Here is a 12,267-nt window from a genome sequence, read left to right as displayed (position 1 = left end):
GCGGGCTTCAGTAGTTGCAGCACATGGGCTCAGTAGTTCTGGCACACGGGCTTAGTTGCTCCGCAGCATGTGGGATCTTCCTGGACCAGGGCTCGAACCCGTGTCCCCTGCATTGGCAAGCGGATTCTTAACCACTGCGCCATTAGGGAAGTCCCAAGGACTGTTATCTTTTGTTTGAGTTCCTTTCTCTTTATACTTTTCCATAAATAATGTTCTAGGAGTTTCCTGGTTACTTTGTGTTTTGTGATTCTGAGTTTTCATGCCAAGGAAGTTGTAAATGAAAAACTAACTTCAGAGAAAAATGCAATATTGAATTCATTCAACCCATGTGATAGACGAAAAAGTTATAGTCTTTGCCCTGGAGGAGCTCATAGTTTGGTGGCTAAGACTTATAATCAGGCAATTGCAACAGCATCCCCAGGTGCCATTAAAGTAAGGAAATTAGGAAAAGCTACAGAGAGGAGGTAACATTTGAACCGGATCTTGAAATTTTAATACATGCTTGCCCGGTAGGCACAGGATAAGGAAGGCATGTATTCAAGAGAGGGGGGAAATAGCATGAATAAAGCAAAGTCAGGAAAAGCACTTGGGTACGAAATGAGGCTAGAGAAGAATTGCAACTAGTTTGTGGGAGACTTTGTGCCATGTTAAGAGATTTAGCCTTATCATGTATCCAGCAGGGATCTTTAAGTAGGGGAGAGACGTTACAAAATGTTATTCTTAGGAAAGGTTTTTGGCTACAATATGGAGAAATAGGAAGAGGTTTTTCACAAGGGAATCATTTAAGAGATCGTTACAGCAGTCCAAGCAAAAAATGCTGTAGGCCTGCACTAAGGCAGGAGCAGTGGGACAGTGGAGAAAAGGAATCAGGTGTGGGACTTAGTGCCTGACTGTTTGGGCCAGGTGGGGAGGGAGAAGGCAGTGAAGGATGTCAGAAATTTCTGGCTTCAAAACCTGGCTGGATAGTGATTCCATTCACAGAGATCAAGACTAATATATTTATAGTACAAGATAAATTTAGGTTGGTTGATATTATATTTGAGATCCCTTCAGGATTCTTGGCGTGTATATGTAAGAGATAAATGAAAACATACATCTGGAGTTGAGGAAGAGAGAAGTGGACAAGTGGCACATTTAGAATTGATTAGTTCATTAGACCGCTGAAGCTATGGGAGTGGAAGGAGATCTCCCAGGAAGAATGCAGAGTGTAAAGTAAAAAAGGAAGAATGAGGAAAGTAAGAAAACTAAACGTAGAGAGTGGTGTCCTGATCTCATGCAGTATGAAAGCACGAATTGGTTTTTAGGAAATTTGATATTTTAAGTCTGGTCACTAACTGGATGCCTAGGCTTGCGACTTCAGGCTAATCTCTTAACTGCTCATGGCTTCCTCAGTTTACAGGTACAGGAAATGAAGGGGTTGGACTAGATTCTTTTGGGCTGTTAAATTATTTGACCTTGATTTTTATGACTATTGTGAATAATTATTAGTATTAAAACTTGAGGTTAATAGAACATTAAATTTCTCAAGTGTTCAATTGTCATATGTAATTATAGTGGCTTCAGTTCTGGCTTTTAAAAAATAATACTGTCAAAAGTATTCCAGATTTGCTCTTAGAGCTGCACCAAGAAAAATAAGAGAAGTTCTTGGAATATAAAGAACAGAAATATATAAGTTCCAAATAATCCAGTTTCAATACTTTTACTTTAAGAGAAAGGTATTTAACATTGGTATAATACATGATTAGAGAAACTCAAAGCCAAGTGGGAAATGGTACTGCTTGCTATTTTTGAAGCATCTCCCAGTGTATCTATTATTTAGTACTTTGAGGCATGCACATCCTTTTTTCAAAGCCTGAAGAAGTAAAATCAAACTTTGATTTTGTCTACTTTTAGAAATTCTTCATAGGTTAATGACTCATTCTTGGCACCAGCAGAATGCCTTAAATTGAAAAAAGGCTGTTCAGACATAGTTGATCTTTGCTACTAAACAGCACATATCTCTGTATTTATTATCAAATATTGTACTTGTTGGTGGAGTTTGGTTTACCTCCAGTGTAGTGCATGTAATCTCAATTTAATTTGGACCAATAAGGCACATCCTGTCCTGAAACAGAACAGCTGTGTGGCCAAAATTCCTTGAGAAGATGGAAAAAAACAGGAAAGGAGAGGAACTCTGCCCCAGGGATATGTTTGAGCTTTCTTTGGGTCCTTAAGTGAAAACTTAAACACTTTATGCCCAAACATTTTCTTTTTAGTATATTCCTATTCACAGACACTGTGGTTAATGAACTTCCATATTCTGTAACTTTTGTTTATAGGAACAAGGAAAAGTTTTGATCACTTGATATCAGACACAAAGGCTCCTAAAAGGCAAGAAATGGAATCAGGGATCACAACACCCCCCAAAATGAGGAGAGTAGCAGAAACTGATTATGAAATGGGTGAGAAACAAAGTTAATAATTAATCTAGATCATTGAAAGTAAGGAGGGAGAGTACATTAAAGCCATATTTGCTTTCCAGCCATTTCTTAGTATCATTAGGATAAAATATAGAAACATTTGCTCTTTTTCAAAAGACAAAGACAAGCTATACAGTCCTTAAAATGACAGATATCCTGAAACCTGTGTAGAAAGTAAGCATACATATGATATACAACATTGTATACAGCTAGCCAGAACTTTTATATAGGTGAATAGTAATTTTGTATGATATTTATGTTGATATTTTAAGTGTCTATTAAAAAGCTATCGAATTTTAGAAGTGACATTAAAATCTGTTAGGTGAAGTAGTATCTAGTGTGTTATATTTGATTAATATACCTGATTGTGTTAATCCATATCTTACCACAGAAACTCAAAGGATTTCCTCATCACAACAGCACCCACATTTACGTAAAGTTTCAGTGTCTGAATCAAATGTTCTCTTAGATGAAGAAGTACTTACTGATCCGAAGATCCAAGCACTTCTTCTTACTGTTCTGGTAATACTTTTTGCTTTTTGTGGGGGTTTTTTTCCAGTCTACTCTTAGAAGGCCCTTAAATATTAAAAACATGAAAGGAAGGCCATATTCTGCTTCTCACCGAAACAGGTAACAATTCAGCCACAAAATAAAATGTTTTTTGTTTACTTTTTTGCAGGCTACGCTGGTGAAATACACCACGGATGAGTTTGATCAACGAATTCTTTATGAATACTTAGCAGAAGCTAGTGTTGTTTTCCCCAAAGTTTTTCCTGTTGTGTAAGTATCTCCACTTGTGTTTAACTTTTGTATCTGTCTTGAAGTCAAATGTTTTATAAAAGCTTAGGAAAAGTATCACCCAGTAGTGTTCACTGGTTGTGGAGAGGGGAACGTGAAGTAGTGTGATAGTGATTTTTAGCTTAGAGACAGTGGGTTTAATGGGACCTAGGACTAGATTTGGCCTGTCGATCGGGAAAAGCATTTTTTTTTTAATTCAAACAGAAAGTCACAAAAATTATAATCATCCTCATCAGTTCACTCAGTCCCATATAATTAATTTTTTTTCATCTTGATCTTTTGTTAGCACTTTTATGAATTCATCAGTTTTCCATTGGAGTTCTGAAAATGCTTATTCATTCAGTTCAGCAGTGTAGTCAGTTACCAGAAACCTGTACTTGTCAGAGTGGGAAAAACATTTTTTTATCTTGTGATTTTCTTACATTTTTCATTGTGATGAGCATTGTTTATTTCCTCACTTAGGAGAAAGCTGTTAGATTGGTATATTTAAATCAGCATACCTGTTCTGTTTTCTTTTTCAGTAAAGCTTTTGTTTTTAATCCACAGCTGAGTGAAAACAAAATTGACTTCTTATTTAGGAGATGAATTTTATTCTCTCTTAAGGGCTAAAATCGTATTAGCCTCAAAGTGTTCAAATCTAAATAACCCAAAGAAACTTGGGAAACTCTATTCCTAATTTAGGCCTTCTGTGTAGTATCATTATTTCTTTGTTTTTGTTTAATCTTATTTATAAATTTCAGAATTTTATATACTTGGCTCTTGGGTTTTTTTTTGTTTTTTTTTTTTTTTTGGCGGTACGCGGGCCTCTCACTGCTGTGGCCTCTCCCGCTGTGGAGCACAGGCTCCGGGCGTGCAGGCTTAGCGGCCATGGCTCACGGGCCCAGCCGCTCTGCAGCATGTGGGATCTTCCCAGACCGGGGCACGAACCCGTGTCCCCTGTATCAGCAGGCAGACTCTCAACCACTGCGCCACCAGGGAAGCTCCTTGGTTATTTTTATTAATGGGGTATAGCTGGGTTAGAAATAGTTAATTTCCTCAGAAGTTTGAATTTGATCATACATTCCACCCCCTCTAAGCTAATTTTGCTTTCCTCATTCGATCTGATTCAGCATTTATTAAACACTGATTAATATTAAATTTAGTTTTAACTCCTGGGTACATATCAATAATCAGCAGAAAGAGATGGTCCTAAAGCATGCTGAGTGGCAGACAGAAACCAACCTTGTCTTGAGCAAATAGTCACCATATATAGTTAAGCATCGTTGTATGACAGTGCTAGTTAGGTGCTTTTACCATATTTTCCTAACGACTTAAACACAAAAGACAAAACAAAAAAGCAAATACACACGTTCATTAGAGAAAAATTGGAAAACCACTCATCACCCTTCATTTTTATCATACTGTTCTAGGGAAAAATATTTTCCAGTATATATTTTCATTTAATTTTCCTTTAAAATGTTCCTCTGTTGACTTTTATTTTTTTAGGCACAATTTGTTGGACTCTAAGATCAACACCCTGTTGTCATTGTGCCAAGATCCAAATTTGTTAAATCCAATCCATGGGATTGTGCAAAGTGTGGTGTACCATGAAGAATCCCCACCACAGTACCAAACATCTTACCTGCAAAGTAAATAAACGTATCGGGAGGAGGATGGTTGATGAACTTCAAACGTGTGCTATTAAAGGATGCACTGGCTGAAGAATTCCTTATGAGGAATAGGCTTGTTCACAACTCTCTAACATGCCATTTTCTGACTTTAATTATGTGTTCAGTACAATAAGTGGTTGACAACTTTTTAACTAAAATATGGTTTTATACTGGGTATATTTTCAGTGAGTTTTAGTCTACTTTGACACTCATTCTAAAAAAAAATGTTTTCACTGTGTGTGTGGGTTTTATATATCATCAACTATATAATTTCTGTTAAGACTGAAAGAGTGTCATGCTTGCTATAAGAGTAACATTTGATTTGTTGCAGGTTTTGGTTTTAATGGCTTATGGCGGTTTGCAGGACCCTTTTCAAAGGTAAGAAAATATCTTTTTCTCTATTGACAAAATGAAAGTTTTATTTATATTACTGTGCCTGCCTTAAGACAATATGTTGAAAACCAGAATGATTCACAAAAAACACATACGTTATTTTTATTAAAAGTTTTCTACCACACGATTCTTTCTAAGAGGCAGCACCTTTAATATGTTTATATACTAGCTTTTACCAAAAAAAAAAAAAAAAATTCAACTTAATTTATGCTTGACTTTTCAGAAACGTATGATAAACTTCTGTAAACTTTCTGCCCTCGGTCCCTCATGTAGTTGATGATCTTAATGCACACATTTAGGTATCTTGTGATTAGGAAGGAGCATTACGTATGTTTAAAATCTACCTCATGACCTGAATTTAATATAATGTTATATGTCAATTAAACCTCCCTTTTAAAAATTACATAATGAAAAAGAAATTTACCTCAAGAAAACATTTTTCCTTCCAACCTGTTGCATTAGATTCACTCTTCCCTGAATATATCCTCATTTGCTCCATTCAGTTTGTTCTTTGATTGGCGTTAGTTGATATAGTGCTTCATAAATGTGTGTTTAATGATTCTCTCTGTATATGGCCTCCCTCCAAATTGATTGAGGTTCCTTGAAGGCAGGACTTCTTTTTCTTCCCCTAGTGCAGTGTTCTAGAGATAGGGGTGCTAAATCAATACGAATTGCATAAACCTTGTTCTAATTTTAACAATTGAGTACTTGGTTTTGTTTTGTTTAGTTATTACTGCATATCTCTTGATATGCAAAGGCTGTCATTTAAAAAAGGGGCCTGAAGTCACAGAAATAAGTATATCATGCGGGGACTTTTGTAGTTTGATTGCCAGTAACCCTCCGAGCCCTTCGCAGTATTTAGTTAGTTGAATCTCTAAATGGCAGCTGGAATGATGCTCTGCTCATTTTCTCATTTTGGAAAATAGACTAGACATCATTCCTGATGATTGGATTGTCTCAGAATTAATTCAGTCTTTGTGCATGGCCTTCAGTAATCACAGGTTCATCTGGAAGCTATAAGTGTTAGCTGAATAAAATTCCCAGTTGTAAGTCCCATGGTAGTCTACAAATATGATTCCACCCCCTTTTTTTTTAATGATCTGTAGTACAAAGGAAGCAAAATAGTAAATTAAGCCCAAAACAAAAATTGAATTTATCTTCTTTGGCTTCAAGGGGGATTTACAAAAAAAGAAAAAAGAACAGAGCTAAAATAATGTCCTATTTTCCATTACAGCAAACACAAATCCCAGACTATGCTGAGCTTATTGTTAAGTTTCTTGATGCCTTGATTGACACGTATTTGCCTGGAATTGATGAAGAAACCAGTGAGGAGTCCCTCCTGACACCCACATCTCCTTATCCTCCTGCAGTGCAGAGCCAGCTTAGTATTACTGCTAACCTTAACCTTTCTAATTCCATGACCTCACTTGCAACTTCCCAGCATTCCCCAGGTCAGTAAATGCAATCTTTATATAAATTTGAGCAATAATATTACTATACCAACATTAGGAATTCCCTTGTTATCAGTTTATAGCAGATTTTGCTCCTTTTTATCATGAAATTCATCTTACATTTCTTCTTTACCTTGTAGCCGATTTGAATTTTGGTTTCTGTAGAGCTGTCTACTTTCAAACAGTTATACAAAGATAGTGAAATGTTTAGAGTGTTCACATAGTGTTCCAAGGTTGATAAGTTTTTAGAGTTTAGGCAGGAAGAGTATAACCTAAGGTATATAACCCTGTAAGTGAACAGATTTATAATTCCCTTACTAGATATACTAACCTTGCCCTAGTGTTTCTGTGTCTCTGATATAGCATACTGTATCCCAGAAATATACAAAATATAGTAGTGCCCCTTTTCCCTGCTGCCAGCAACAACCTGAAAATCTAGGAGTAATTAAACAACCAGACAAAAATGCCAGCTCAAAAAAATAACATCTTGCGGGCCTCCCTGGTGGCGCAGTGGTTGAGAGTCCGCCTGCCGATGCAGGGGATACGGGTTCGTGCCCCGGTCTGGGAGGATCCCATATGCCGCGGAGCGGCTGGGCCCGTGAGCCGTGGCCGCTGGGCCTGCGCGTCCGGAGCCTGTGCTCCGCAACGGGAGAGGCCACAACAGTGAGAGGCCCGCATACCACAAAAAGAAAAAAAAAAAAATAATAACATCTTGAAGCCCATAAGCATATTCCTGACTCTGGAGTCACTCTTAGGTCCAAGTGGGGAAAGTATGCCCATTCAGCATGCAACTAAGAGGCAGATAAACTGAGAAATAACAGCTAATAGCTCGGGTGGGGCTGAGATAAACAAGATGGCAGAAATGGCAAACGTACAGAACTCTGGGCTTATTCAGTGACAAAGCGGATGATTTCTTATGACTCTGGTCAAACCCTGGAGGTGTATTCAATTCATTACAGAACTGATGCCATTGTGTATTTATGATGACAGTGGGTAATGAAGGAAAGCTTCCGTTGTGGTCATGTATTCTATTCAGAAAGATATCTTTCTAAAATGGTTAAAATTAAAAAGGTTTTGTGTTTAAAGTTTCATTATCTGAAAAGTTTACTTATGAAACACCTCATGCTATAAGGAAAAGTTATCAATATTAGACGTAGTTAAGTGTTAGCATGGATTTTCTTTTAAAAAGCCAAGTGATGTATTATAACTATTTTGTGACGTTCAAGATCCATAAGTAGAATTCCCAGTTTATAATCTCAGTTTTGCATGAATGTTTAAACATACATAGTTTTGAAGGTTCTGAAGAACTTGGCAAATCTAATACCCAATTCATATGATAAACCATTATATTAAATAACTATATTCATCTATTAAGCTTTGGTCAACAACAAAGCCTTGGTCAGCAGAGGAAACAAATTGTTTGATCCAGCATTTATGTATCAATCACCTTACTGCACCTAGTCAGGTTTTCTCCCCCCCAAGAAATAAGAGAAATCTAGCCAACTTTTTTTCCCCATATAACTGTGTTTATTTGGCCTCTGTCACCTATTCCCTAGAACAGTGTTTCTCCAAGTGTGGTCCCAGACCAGCAGCCTCAGCATCATTTAGGAGCTTATTAGAAATGCAAACGCTAGAATCCCACCCCAGACCTCCTGCACAAGAGACTCCAAGAGTGGGGCCCAGCCGGCAATCTGTGTTTAATAAACACCCAGGTGATTCTTATGCACTAGAGTGTGCCTATGATCTTGCCCCGTTATCAGCATTTCAACTGTTAAAGCCAGGGCAAACCTTTACGTTTACTTTCTTCTAGATACTGCAGCCACTGAATTCTTTCCCTCATCACCACTACCCCCCGCCTCCCGCCATAAAATCTTAGCATTTTGGAGCTAGGGGTTACTGTAGAGATAATTTAGTTCTAGGCTCACAATGTTGTGTGTGAAGGGGAGACTGAGTTTAGAAGAGCTAAGTGAATTGCTTTATCACGCAGTTCTTACCTAGAACCAAGGCCAGTGCTCTTTCTGCCACGTTCATTGCCTTCCGTATCTGTCATCTTTCTTCCTTCCCTTCCCCTGCCTTTCCCTTTTTCTTTCATTTATTTATTTCTGTCTCATTACTTCCGTCTGCCTTACCTTAAGTCCACTGCTCCTTTTCTTCTGTAGAGCTCTCTATCATCTGGGTTAGTCAACCACTGAAGTTAATCACAAGTAGAAAATTCGTAGACCGTCTATATTGATCCTCTTGGTTTTAAAGTTTGGTTCATTTTGACCAGTCTTTTGCCTCTTGGGCTACTAAAGTGATGTTAAAGCTGTCAAAATGTTCAGTTGTTTTTACATTGACTTTTTTTTTTAACCCAAACTAATTGTCAGGGGTATTTCTGCCCATCTTTGCCCACTGATGGAGACAATAAAATAATCAGATTAAGAATAAAGGTACCCGTACAAGTTCTTCTGCTAGTTGATTAACTGTTCATGTCCTGTGTTGATTGGACATTAGCCATATCATTTGCTTAGAAAAGTAGTCCTACTCTGTAACCTCTTATTTAGAATTGTTTAGAGAAATCAAAGAATAGCATTTGTGGTTTTGGTTACAGTTTTAAACCTACTGTGTCACCTCCAGTAGTTCTCCAAAGATGGCTGCTTGAATAGATTATAACACCCTGGAAACCTCTGACTATTCTCAAAAGAAACTGAAGCTTTAAAAGTAATACAATTAATTAAGTAGAATAACGGTGTTTTTCTGCCTCTAAATTGTAAATTGTATGTCCTTTGGTTCACCAGATTCTTTTACTACATGTTACTAGAGAAAGAGTTTATCTTTTCATTAGTAACTTTACTCTTCGATGAAACCCATTTGTATCTCTAAACTGTGGGCTCATCTCCATGAAAGGATCCTGATTTATTTATTTACCTAATTATTGTGTTTTTGTCATTTGCTCTTAGGGAATACCTCTTACAAGAGTTAATACTTTGTAAGTAGGTACGCGGTTTTATATCTTTAGCTCCTTGTAATCTTACATCCCTATCTCCTCAATTCTTTGTGGATCTGAGTTTGCTGATATCAAAGGGCTAAAAGAAGTGATGAATCTAATCCAGACTCATAACTCACTCCAGTATTTTGGCTTCGCTATTTGGTTGTATAGAAACCAGAATATTTCCCTGTCTCCACTTCCATCAGCCAAGTCCTAAGCAGAGGCATTTAAAGAAGCCCTGTGTCACTCCCTGAAATGGAGCATAAGTGTGGCTTGCCATCAAATTACCCAACGTCAACCTGCGCTAGTCTACTGAATTTTAAACAGGTGAAAGCTCTGTTTCTTTATGTCAAAAAGCAAAAGTTGCTGGTCTGCACACAGCTCAAGCCTTTGCTTCAAACTTTCCCTGTCAGTGCAAGACTTTGCTTTCTAGATCTTTGGTACTTAGCAGGATCAGCCACTAAGCTGTATCTTCTTTTGGTCTCCAGTATTCTCTGCTGTCAAATTAGCTGGATAAGAAATTCATGAACCCCCTCGCCCTCCCCCATGAAACACTAAACCTTACTTAGGTAAAAATTTTGGTGATAATTCATCAGTCACCAGCTTTTGAGGAAGTAGCGGTCATTTACATAAAGCAGTTGTCTCTGAAAATCCATTCTTCTTGACAGATGATCATAGCCCACTTGTCTATCCCCTTAGCACAAGAAGGATTGTTTTATAACTCTGTATATAAAATTACATAAATGACTGTCTTCTGACCCCACTCCTAGTAGAAATTGACTTGGTATCAGTGGAGCCAATGGACTGTACTCAGAGTTCAGTGCATATGAAATTGTGTTAACTGTGGTCCTTTTAGCCAAATGGACATAAAACTTTGTCTCTTCAGATTTTCCCACATGCCACTATGAGAATCTTGAAGAGAATCCATAATATTTACTCTCTGATAGATAAGAATATTTCAAATTTGATATTGCGATCCATTCTTAGGTCCAGTGTAGCTGAGCTGGACATGAATTGAAGAACCAGGATTAGAACTAGAAAATAAAACCTATCTACTAAAAATGTTATATATGGGACTTTCTCGTGCTTAAGGCGAAGCCATAAATGGCTCTCTTACAGGATGAGCAAAGAAGCCTTTTTAAAAGCCATATTGTGAGTGCTTTATAACCATTTCAAGTATGCATTCCAAATAGTCTTCCTGTATCCTCTTTAGATATTAAGGAGCAAGTATACTAGAAATAAAAATCCAGATGGAATTATATGGATTTTAGTACTCATTAAAAAGAAATTAAATAGGTTCATTTCCAATGTATTAAAATTTAATTTACACTCTACCGAGACCTCCTAATATTTTTCACACTGTAATTTAATTCAGTAAACATTCGAACACCTATTCTGTAGGTATACACTAGGTACTCTGAAACATTTAAAGATGAGAGAGACCCTGGTCCCCAGAGACTTGACAGTTTTTGCCTGTGGATCTCAGTATTCGGTTTCAGCTAAAGTTGTTATTTCCTTCTGAGTCATGTTGTTTAACAAATTCTTTGTGTACACAAGTTCTTTGATTTTTAGGTACGAGATTAATACTACAATGCTCTGTAGAAGATAACCTGAAATCCAGATTTTATCTTGAATTATCCCAGATATTCAGTGTTTACTACATGCAAGGGACTCTGTTAGACCCAGGGGAGTGGCGGGGGCTACTAGGACATGAGACCTGCCCTCAAATAGATTTCAGAACAGTAAGAGTGGCAAAGTATACACAGATAACTATTTTGCCCTCTTTCGTGATCTCTTTTGTACTTATGTTGTACCTTGTACTGTACACTATTCTAATCATTCAAAGGGACATCTGTTCGGAAAAATCAGGTAATAATTACGGCAAAAGTTTTATAATATATTTTTGACCTCAAAAATATGTGAGGTCACATATTTTATAATTTTTTAACAAAAATAAGCCTGTGATCTATTTTAAATGTTTTTTCACTTGGAAAAAAAAACTTTAATTTTTTTCTTTGATCACCTTACTTTACTGTTAGTATTAGAGTATGGATTTTTTATTTATTTATTTATTTATTTATTTATTTATTTATTATTTTTTGCGGTACGCGGGCCTCTCACTGTTGTGGCCTCTCCCGTTGCGGAGCACAGGCTCCGGACGCGCAGGCTCAGTGGCCATGGCTTACGGGCCCAGCCTCTCCGCGGCACGTGGGATCCTCCGGGATCGGGGGACGAACCCGCGTCCCCTGCATCGGCAGGCGGACTCCCAACCACTGCGCCACCAGGGAAGCCCCAAGTATGGATTTTTTAGAGCAAAGACCTATTTAGTTGAACTTTATTTTAAATTCACTTCTTTCACTTTATTTTGGGGCTATGTCCAGGCCTGTCAGTTATTCAGTCACTTTGCTTCTGTAATGCAGACCTCCCTCCCAGGAAGCTGGGTGGATCAGCTAGCCCAGCAGTGCTGACAGCTGTGTGCAGAAAAGGTTAGTTTATCAAAACCATTTCTCCAAAGGGTAGACTTAGTCACACTTCTGCTGTGTTTACCA

At 37.6% G+C, this 12,267-nt stretch overlaps 1 protein-coding gene across 4 annotated transcripts in view; it reads left to right on the top strand.

Annotated features, from left to right (window-relative positions):
- The window catches only part of NF1 (neurofibromin 1), a 260,760-nt gene that overhangs the window by 238,563 nt on the left and 9,930 nt on the right, over positions 1-12,267 (top strand). For 3 of the 4 annotated variants that reach the window (XR_014013948.1, XM_081218712.1, XM_081218711.1), the window contains exons 52-57: positions 2,319-2,441; positions 2,851-2,981; positions 3,139-3,239; positions 4,743-4,885; positions 5,238-5,284; positions 6,534-6,750. Coding sequence is in view for 3 of the 4 variants with exons in the window: in XM_081218712.1 (XP_081074838.1) it covers positions 2,319-2,441; positions 2,851-2,981; positions 3,139-3,239; positions 4,743-4,885; positions 5,238-5,284; positions 6,534-6,750 (762 nt within the window). In the remaining variant the exon portion in view is untranslated. The remainder of the gene's footprint in view (positions 1-2,318; positions 2,442-2,850; positions 2,982-3,138; positions 3,240-4,742; positions 4,886-5,237; positions 5,285-6,533; positions 6,751-12,267) is intronic. The other variant, XM_081218713.1, reaches the window with a different exon arrangement.

Source organism: Mesoplodon bidens (assembly GCF_964165515.1).
Source record: "Mesoplodon bidens genome assembly, chromosome: 19".
In the NCBI taxonomy this organism is placed as follows: domain Eukaryota; kingdom Metazoa; phylum Chordata; class Mammalia; order Artiodactyla; family Ziphiidae; genus Mesoplodon; species Mesoplodon bidens.
This window is presented reverse-complemented; position numbering and strand designations above follow the sequence as displayed.